The sequence below is a fragment of the Trypanosoma theileri genome, assembly GCF_002087225.1.
Source record: "Trypanosoma theileri isolate Edinburgh chromosome Unknown TM35_Tth_8_V1, whole genome shotgun sequence".
Classification (NCBI taxonomy): Eukaryota; Euglenozoa; class Kinetoplastea; order Trypanosomatida; family Trypanosomatidae; genus Trypanosoma; species Trypanosoma theileri.
In genome coordinates, this window is record NW_021639850.1 from 842,132 (window position 1) to 851,854 (window position 9,723).

General features: G+C 45.9%; 5 protein-coding genes across 5 annotated transcripts; all 5 read right to left on the minus strand.

The window, feature by feature from the left end:
- Nucleotides 1-2: 2 nt before the first annotated feature.
- On the minus strand, nt 3-3,329 carry TM35_000084480 (uncharacterized protein; the record flags this gene model as incomplete). The annotated part of the gene is made up of 1 exon (XM_029024313.1): nt 3-3,329. A coding segment is annotated over one exon (3,327 nt), but the record flags the coding sequence as incomplete, so codon positions are not given.
- An 813-nt stretch (nt 3,330-4,142) lies between these two features.
- TM35_000084490 (uncharacterized protein) lies at nt 4,143-4,517 on the minus strand (the record flags this gene model as incomplete). Its single annotated transcript, XM_029024314.1, has 1 exon — nt 4,143-4,517. The coding sequence occupies one exon, from the start codon at nt 4,515-4,517 to the stop codon at nt 4,143-4,145; it is 375 nt and encodes a 124-aa protein (XP_028884717.1).
- A 1,181-nt stretch (nt 4,518-5,698) lies between these two features.
- TM35_000084500 (Tbingi protein) lies at nt 5,699-6,007 on the minus strand (the record flags this gene model as incomplete). Its single annotated transcript, XM_029024315.1, has 1 exon — nt 5,699-6,007. One exon carries the CDS (start codon nt 6,005-6,007, stop codon nt 5,699-5,701), a length of 309 nt encoding a protein of 102 aa, XP_028884718.1.
- Nucleotides 6,008-8,225: 2,218 nt separating this feature from the next.
- Nucleotides 8,226-8,543, minus strand: TM35_000084510 (uncharacterized protein; the record flags this gene model as incomplete). The annotated part of the gene is made up of 1 exon (XM_029024316.1): nt 8,226-8,543. The coding sequence occupies one exon, from the start codon at nt 8,541-8,543 to the stop codon at nt 8,226-8,228; it is 318 nt and encodes a 105-aa protein (XP_028884719.1).
- Nucleotides 8,544-8,841: 298 nt separating this feature from the next.
- TM35_000084520 (putative autophagocytosis associated protein) lies at nt 8,842-9,663 on the minus strand (the record flags this gene model as incomplete). Its single annotated transcript, XM_029024317.1, has 1 exon — nt 8,842-9,663. One exon carries the CDS (start codon nt 9,661-9,663, stop codon nt 8,842-8,844), a length of 822 nt encoding a protein of 273 aa, XP_028884720.1.
- Between the last annotated feature and the right edge of the window lie 60 nt (nt 9,664-9,723).

Here is a 9,723-nt window from a genome sequence, read left to right on the forward strand (position 1 = left end):
AACTTGGACCACTTCGTCCAATATGGAGAGTAATCATACCGTGCAAACTCCTTCGTACTGGCTAGTTCTGCACGACACATGGCAATCTGCGCTGCCTTTGAATCACCTCCGTGCTCGTGGATCATTAAGGTTACTGCGACCTCATACATTTCATGCTCGGCAGCATATTCTCGCTCCATCTTTCCAATCAAATCAATATGTACCTTGTCATATTCTGCCTGAGCAAGTCTCCACTCCTTGCTAAGCCACGGAATGTGCACCGTTACATCCCATTTCTCATTTTCTTCCATCTCAGCAATTACCACATCATGTTTGGCAGCCTCCCAGCGTTTGACTGCATCGTTATGTTTTGCTTTTAATTCGGCTTCATCAAACGTAGATAATCTCTTTATTCTACTCTCCAGAATAAGTGCATACTCCTCCCCCTTGGGTTGAAACTCTTTCCACTTTTTCAGTTCGGCATCGTACTTTGATTTGGCCTCATCCCAATCGGTACAATCATTCTCTGCTTGCCACAAACCCAGCTCTGTGAGGGACGCATACCGAGCGTTGCAAAGGGCTTCACCATTGGACTCTTCTTCTATACGATTAAAAAACATCTCCCTTGTCCTATCGAGCTTATCTGCAACGTTGTCATAACCTTCTGCCTTCAGCTGATAATACATACACAGGGCTATGCTACACAACTTGTACCATTTTATCCAATATGGAGAGCTATCACTGTAAACATATTCCTTTGTGCGAGCCAACTCTGCGTGATGCTGGGCTATTTGCGCTTCCTTGGAGTCAGTTCCACGCTCATGTTTCATCCAATCTGCATAGCACAAATCTCTCTTATACTCAGCAGCATATCTTTGTTCAATCTTTTCAGCAAATGCGACTTCTGCCTTGTGTTTTTCTGCCCAAGCGAAATAATACTCTTTGGTGACCTCCTCTGTTTCTTCTGCTAAAGCCCCTTTCTCATCTATTTCCTTCTTAGCATCTGCCTCAGCTTGTTCAGCGGCTTGGTAAATCTTGGCTGCAGCATCATACTTCTTTAGCAATGCTAAACCTTTAGCAGAGTGTGGATCTTGTTTGGCTTGCTCCTGCAACTCAGCAACACTTTCACCAATGTAACCACAAAACAAGTCCGATATAGGCACAAAACTCTTGATGCACAAATTAACTGATTCCTCCAATTCTTCCGCATATTGATTGCCTTTGAGTTTGAACTCATTCCACTTGGCTAGTTCAGCAGAATATCTTCGTTTTGCCTTATCCCAGTCAGTACGATTATTCCATCTTTCCCATTTCCTCAACATTCCCACGGCTGCATCCCGAGCATTGCGAAAGTCTTCACCATTGGATTCTTCTTTTATACGATCACAAAACGCTTTCTTTGTCCTATCGAGATCAGCTGCGAAGTTGTCATAACCTTCTGCATTGAGCTGATAATGCACCCACTCAGCTTTGCTACACGACTTGTACCATTGTGTCCAATATGGAGAGCTATCACTGTAAACATATTCCATTGTGCGAGCCAACTCTGCGCGATGCTGGGCTATTTGCGCTTCCTTGGAGTCAGCTCCGTGCTTGTGTTTCATCCATTGTGTGTAGCACAAATCTCTCTTATACTCAGCAGCATATCTTTGTTCAATCTTTTCAATAAAAACCATTTCTGCTTTGTGTTTTTCTGCCCAAGCGAGATAATACTCTTTGGTGCCCCTCTGTGTTTTTTTTGCTAAAGCCCGTTTCTCATCCCTTTCCTTCTTAGCATCTGCCTCAGCTTGTTCAGCGGCTTGGTAAATCTTGGCTGCAGCATCATACTTCCTTAGCAATTCCAAATCTTTAGCAGAGTGTGGATCTTGTTTGGCTTGCTCCTGCAACTCAGCAACACTTTCACCAATGTAACCACAAAACAAGTCCGATATCGGCCCAAAACTCTTGATGCACGAGTTAATTGTTTTGTCCAATTCATCCGCATATTGTTCTCCTTTGGGTATGAACGCATTCCACTTGGCTAATGCGGAGTCGTACTCTGGTTTTGCCTTATCCCAGTCAGTACGATTATTCTCTCTTTCCCATCTATCCAACGCTACTACGGCTGCATTCCGAGCATTGCGAAAGTCTTCACCACTAAATCCTACTTTTATACGATACCAAAACATCTCCCTTGCCCTATCGAGATCAGCTGCAACGTTTTCATAACCTTCTGCCTTCAGCTGATTCAATACACAATCAGCTTTGCTACACAACTTGTACCATTTTGTCCAATATGGAGAGCTATCACTATAAACAAACTCCTTTGTGCGAGCCAACTCTGCGCGATGCTGGGCTATTTGCGCTTCCTTGGAGTCAGCCCCGTGCTTGTGGTTCATCCAATCTGTGTAGCACAAATTTCTTGCAGGCTCAGCAGCATATTTTTGTTCAATCTTTTCAAGAAAAACCATTTCCGCCTTGTGTTTTTCTGCCAAAGCGAGATAATACTCTTTGGTGCCCCTCTGTGTTTCTTCTGCTAAAGCCCTTTTCTCATCCATTTCCTTCTTAGCACCTGCCTCAGCTTGTTCAGCGGCTTGGTAACGCTCGACAGCATCCTTGTACTTTTTTTCTGACTCCTTCCATCGAAGACACTCGTCAACTCTCGTTTCCAGCTTTTTCGCGTATTGTTCTCCCGTGGGTTTGAACTCATTCCATTTTTCCAATTCGGCATCATACTTTCGTTTGGTCTTATCCCAAGCGGTACAATCACCTGTTTCTTCCCACCTATCCAGCGCTGCAAGGGCAGCATTCCAGGCTTCGAGAAAGGCTTCACCATTGGACTCATTGTTTATACGATCATGAAATTTATCTTTTGCCTTCTCAACCTCATCTGCAGCTCCATCAGAAGCTTCGGCCTTGAGCTGACAGTACCGCAGCGAAGCGGTGGACACCAACTGATGCCACTTTGTCCAGTATTGAGAGGAACAACCCAATGCAAACTCCTTTGTGCGGGTTAGCTCTAAGCGGTACATTGCAATCTGCCCTGCTGTGGAATCAACACCATACCGCTTCAGCATTAAATTGGCGTAGCTTGCGTGATTTTCATACTCAGCGGCAGCTTCTTGTTGACACCTTTCCATAAAGGTAATCTCTGCCCTCCAATATTCTGCCCAAGCAAGATAAGATTCGCTGGTACCATTCGGTTTTTGTGCTGCTAACTTCTTCTTCTCATCCTTTTCCCACCTGACATCTAACTTGGCCTGCTTGGCAGCCTTCCAGCGCTCGAATGCGGCATCATAAGTGGCCTGTAGTTCGGATTCCGCAACCGTAGATAAATATGATAATGGTGTAAAAGAAGGCAACATGGACATTCTTGTTATTAATATCACTAAGGATCACTGAACTCTGTATGTCTGTATGTATGTAGAGAGAGAGAGAGAGAAAGAGTGAGTGAGAAAAAACAAATGCACAAGTACACCACTATTACTATGCACACACATAGTGAGTGGATGCAGTACAACAAATATTCCCAGTGGAAAAGAGAGAGAAACAGCAACTGCACAGTAAAGCAACAAAATGGAATAGCCCGCTTGTAATGATAATATGTGCGCATTAATAGAAAAGAAAAAAAAAAAGAGAACACACACAATACCCCATGGCTCTAGTTTAAGTATTAAATTACTGCACACACACATCTGTGTGTACTAGCAAGAGATGTATACCGTCAGTGAGCAGAACAGCCCAGTTTTCTGTAAACACAGAACGGAAAAAGTAAGTAATGGAATTATTAGAAAAAGAACACAGACACAAAAGTAAAAGAAAAGATATTCCAATTAAAATAGAAAACTTGTAAACAGATTATTAATGAATTCACCCATAGGGATATACGTAATTATGATTATGTTAGTTTAATCATTATTATTATTTGTCCTCAGATGAGTGCCACCGTTCAGTACACAGTAGCGGAGAACAACACAACCATAATCAGCAGCGGTGCTGCAGTGCGCATCCACAGAGGACTGACACTGCTGTCAGCATTAGCCTTGTTCTGCATATTAGAGGCAATATTGCTGATCTGTGAGTGGGGTACAGAAGGAAGTGTTGTTGTTGTTGTTGTGATGGTGGTGGTTGACCCTTCCACTATGGGTGTATTGGTGGTGTCAGGGTTCGTGTTCGCCTAGTTATTAGTTGCTCTGGTCTGCAGTATTACCGCCACTCTTAGTCACGTTGACATCAGCATTCTTCACACCTTCTGGGTTTGAGTTACCAGGAGTGTCATCAGACGCAGTTGTATCCACGGTGGCCCGTGGTGAAGGTGTGGTAGAAGCTTCAGAAGCTCCAGCAGAAGAGAGTTCTGAATATCTGGCTTCTTCAGAGACTACATCTGTGTTGGGTGCGCTGTTGGAAGCAGGTGGACCATCTCTTTGATGAGAGTCCTGTCGACCGCCAGAAGTCTCCTGTCGGGCTCCCACGGAGGAGTCCAGTTGCGTACCAGAACTGTGTTCCTTGGGATTCGTGACCGCTGGTGATGACGGCTGTGGATGAGATGTGGACTCCATGTTCTCCCTCTCAGCCACCGTCACTTCACCAGTAGGAGGCAAGTCCTCTGAATCATGGTCTTTGTCTCCCTCCCTGTGGCCCTCCTGACACCCAGTGAGCGGTAACTGTTGTCCACCACTGCCTCCTCTACCATCACCAGACTATGAAACAGTAACAGGAGAAGTAACAACAGGTTCGGAGGAAAGAGGAGGTGCAGGAGGATGACCACCACCATCACCAGGAGGAGTAACACATCAGTACTATGAATTTTACTCTCTACCTCTTCTCCATTGTGTTCGTGCAGCTTCTTTTTAGCTCAAGAAAGACCAACACTAGCAACAGAGGCAGGAGCGTGCGAAGGAACATGAGGAGTTGTACGATCAATAGGAGTCGCTTGTGGTATTCCGTGCAGCTGCTAGAAAGAGAGACAGATGTCATGCTTAGCAGCAAAACCACAGGACGTAACACATGGCACTACAGTATCTTGACAAGAGTTATCGTTCTTGTTTTGGGTACAGATACTGTCAAATAAAGACAGAAGAACAGAAAGTTATAGTAAAACAACCTTTAGAAATACACAAAGTAGGTAAGAAAACACCACAGAAGATGCACTCAGAGGGGGGAAAAAAACACAATAAGAGAGAATAATGTCTTCATTGACTAAGCACCTCAAACAACACCACATAAAAAGCAAACTAAGAACAGGACAGAACGTCCCCAAATGTGATAACCTACCCTTTAATATGTGAATCATGTAACTTGAGGTGCAAATCTAAACCTAGATTGTTCCAATAATGTCCAACGTTAAAAGAAAACACCGGTGAATATTTTTTTTCTTCTTCGTGTCTTTATGGATATTAATCCAATGGTACGGCTATCAACCATACACCGTAGAGCACCTAATTACCGACATACGAGTGGCTCTGAAGAAGAAGATCCCTTCATTTTATAGGATCCTCAAGCTCTTGTAATATGTTTTTTGTTGTAGCCCGTTCCCATACGAGAGAACCAGTCTACGAGAAATCTGATCAAGTAAACCTAACCAGATCTCTCTACTCTCACTTTTCTTACCCAAAACCCATCCTTAAGTCTCCTTTTTCTTATTATTTTTGTTATTTTTGGGTTTTTTATAATAGATTGGCCTCAATGAACTCCTATTTATTTTGCTGCTTGTTTTTGGTCGTTGACAGGCGTCTTGAGCTTACTCTTCTATCAGGGTTTCCATGGTCGTGCTCGTTGCTGATTTTAGAGAGGTGGGGGGAGGTAAGCTGTGTAGGGTTTCTCTTGGTTGTGAAGAGTGTGGCATAGCGTAGTTCCGCTCCACCGCAATAAGGAATTTTGCTAACCGCTTAGAAAAACATAGTTTCATCAGGGATACATAATCAACGATCGCAAATCGAACTCGCAGTGGATGAAGAGCGGGGCAACTCGAGAGATGCAGAGCTGTTTCTTCGCATTCGTCGCGTTGGCTGGTGTGCGCGTGAGTAGGTTGATACCCATGTCGTGACATTCGGTGTAGAGTTAGGCCTGATTTACTCATACATTGGCGACCACACGTGGGACAGACTAATGCCGGAAGGTCTCTTGTTTTCGTTGTTTTGTATCGTACGTTGTGGTGGAATTCGTTTTTTGTAGCATACCCTGTCCATCACAGAATTTTCTGCAGTGTATTACGATGGAGGCTGAGCGGACGTAGAAGTTCTGTACCGATAGCACACCGACACGTGCCTCAGGACCTTCTTGGATATATTTCTGCCCCAGCACGACGCGGCTGGCCCCGGTGCTGTATAACGCTGTAGCCTAAGGGCCAACGGGTCTTCCAGAAGAAAAAAGTCGCTGGCTCTTGGCTTCCTCCGACAATACGAAGTGCCGGACCTTGGCACCAAGTTGAGTTGTCCGGCATTGCCAAGGACTGGTGAATATAAAAAGCGTTCCAGTAAAGTGTAGTTACTCTTAAAACTTTAAAATACCACAGAATGAATGAGGTCCAAGGTCCTCACTATCACCTTACATTCGTCTTGAAAGCAAACTGTCAATATTCACATTTGGAAATAGCACCTCAAAAGTACAACAATGGCAGCTGCATCCACGCGGTTCCGCCACAGTATATGAAAAGAAACTCTGGAACATATTCTTACTTCCCCGACCCTTTACGGCCGTCGTAAAAGGTTCAGCTTTGAAGGAGCGAAAAATACCCGACACCACACTTTTAGCTTGCAGGCGCCAAGAAGTCTTTCACGCTGACCGAGCCTTCCCCATTTCGGCGGCCGGTGTCGTGAGGAGGGCCTTTCTTTAGCCCCTCGGGTTCTTGGGCCGCCGGAAGGGATTTCGGGAAGCATGGGGCCCCGGACGCCCGCCGCCGCAGCACGGAACCCCTTGTCACGCGACGCCTTTCGCCACCATTAAAAAGGGTTCCAATCACAGGGGGTATTATCTCCCTTAGAACCCCTCCGTGCCATTCCGATTCGCCATGGGTTCCGGCACAATCCGGAAGAAAGGGAAAAGGGTGAAATCCATAAATACGAACCCATGGGACGGGCAGGAACGCCACACGTTTCTCCACGGACCGCAACTGGGAAAGCCGTTCCGGAGCCAAGAAGACGAAGTTAATGGCAAAAAAACGGGAAGAAAAAAAAAATACGGGGTTTCTTTTTTTTTTTTTCTGTTCGTTTCCCCTTTTTCCTCGTTGGGGTGTTTTTTGGGGTTTGGTTTGTGTGAGGGGGGAAAAAAACTCCTCCCGTTGGATTCGAACCAACGACCTGTAGGTTAACAGCCTAACGCGCTGCCGACTGCGCCAGGGAGGATGTGAAACTAATCACAGAATGGAAACCCACACGCAGAAAAACAGGCACAAAGGACCACCGTTTTTTTTTGATGCGGCCGCCTTCCCCTCCTTTCCCCAAACACCGGCGGGGTGGACCAGCCCAGCACCCCCCATCAAACCCCTCCCAACACCCTTTTCTTCAGGAGGGAACGGGGTGTTTCCAAAAGAAAACGAACGCGGGGCCGAAAACACCCGTCGCAACAACAGGGCCCGGGAGAAGAGGGGGAAGAATGGGGACGCCGCCGGGGCTCGTATTCCGAAACTGCCGGAAAATGCCGAGCCACGCCCTCACAACACGGGTTCGTTTGGAGGGTCCGTTCCCTGGGGCCGGTGGGGGCGATTCCCCTTTTCCTCTCTTTCACGCGCTCGTCTCCCCGGGGGTGGGCCGTTGTCGCCAAGCCGTTCCCCGTTCGGAAAAGGCACCGTGTGAGAAGCTGGGGCCCAGCAGACTCCGCACAGAAAAAAACCGCCCGAACAACCAAAAGAAGAAAAAAATGGCAGGGAGATATTCCCTTGTGGTTGGAACCCTTTTTACCGATGATGAACGTTGTCTCGCGTCAAAAAGGATTTCCGTGCTGCGACGGCGGGCGTCCGGGGCCCCATGCTTCCCGAAATCCTTTCCGGCAGCCCAAGAACCAGAGGGGCTAAAGAAAGGCCCCACCCACGGCACCGGCCGCCGAAATGGGGAAGGGAGAAAGCATGTTGCTTTCGTGGGGGAAAAAAAAAATACGGGGTTTCTTTTTTTTTTTCTCGTTTGTTTCCCCTTTTTCCTCGTTGGGGTGTTTTTCGGGGATTTGGTTTGTGTGAGGGTGAAAAAAAACTCCTCCCGTTGGATTCGAACCAACGACCTGTAGGTTAACAGCCTAACGCGCTGCCGACTGCGCCAGGGAGGATGTGAAACTAATCACAGAATGGAAACCCACATACAGAAAAACAGGCACAAAGGACCACCGTTTTTTTTTGATGCGGCCGCCTTCCCCTCCTTTCCCCCAACGCCCTTTTCTTCAAGAGGGAACGGGAAAGATCCTATCGGGGTTCCGCCGGCAAAAACCCACCACCCCCCTCCCCCAAGAATGGCCTGAAGGGCCCGGCGCAAAACCGACGGTGGGGTTTCTGGGGGCGGTGCCCAGATTATCTTCTTCCACCCCGCCCCGCCGCGCTGAACGGGGAGGCGGGTTTGGGGGGAACGAATACGCTTTTCCCCCTCCCTTTTTTTCTCCATGGGGTGTCTTTTCTGTGCTTCCCCAGCCTCGTCGCTTTAACGGTGGGGGAAAAAACGAAAAAAAAAAAAAAAGAAGCGAACATAACGAACGAGGGCTTGGGCAGAAAAACAAAAACGCAACGACGAGAACAACAACAACAAAAAAAAGAGACGCAAGAAAAAAGTTTTTTTTTTTTTTGCTTTCAGGAGGATGGTACTGTAGAAATCCTGTGAAACGAAAAAAAAAAAAAGGAACCCACCACCACCACCTTTCACACAACACATACGCAAAAGAATAAAAAGTAAAGGGAAAGAAACGCTATATATCGATGCCTATGGAAAGGTCGTACTCAATACTTGGAATGACGGAGGAAACAAATTTCAGAAAGAGAAACAAAGCCATATGGGTAGGAAAAATGAATTCCTCCTTTTCCTTATCACTTGGTTGGGAGGCCTCAAAACGGCGTTTCATATGTTGAAGCAATCTTTTCATAGTTTCAGCATGGCGACAAGGGTGAATACTGATGCATGCTGCTTTTAAAAAAGGATGTGGATCAATTGAAACAGTTTTTTCTCGATTTGACGCATAAACGTCTTGCATCATTTCTTCTTTAGTAAGAAGCGTAGTATGATCTTCAGCATAACCAATAAGGAAAATACGTGGTGTTTGATAGTATTGATCATAAACCATGTAAACATCATACAACCGACATCGTCGTTCTTCCGTATCGTCAGCCTGATCTTGATCCTTTTCTTCATCCTCATCTTCTTCATCCCAATTAATAACTTTTTCAGGTACTGATGAGGCGACATTGCTTGATTTATGAGAAGCGTGAGTTGTAACCCAACCGTCATCACCCTCGATTTCATTATCTTTAACATGTTCAATATCAGGAGCTCGTTCGTAAGAAGGGGCACCACGGTAAACCAGATATTTTTTTTTGGGAGGAAGAAAGGGCTGAATCTTTTCATCACCTTCTGCCCACGCCCATACAGGCATTTTCTGTACCAATTCATCTCCCGCCTCAACAAATTCCAAAGGTGTTAGAGTCCCAGTAGCCTGAAAGTTTGTAACCGTTTTCACTCCTTGAACATGATTATATATTTTCTTGAAGTTTTCATAGAAATTCCTTTTGTTCATCCTAATGCCTTCTTTCCAAAAACAAACAAACAAACAACAACAACAACAACAACAACAACA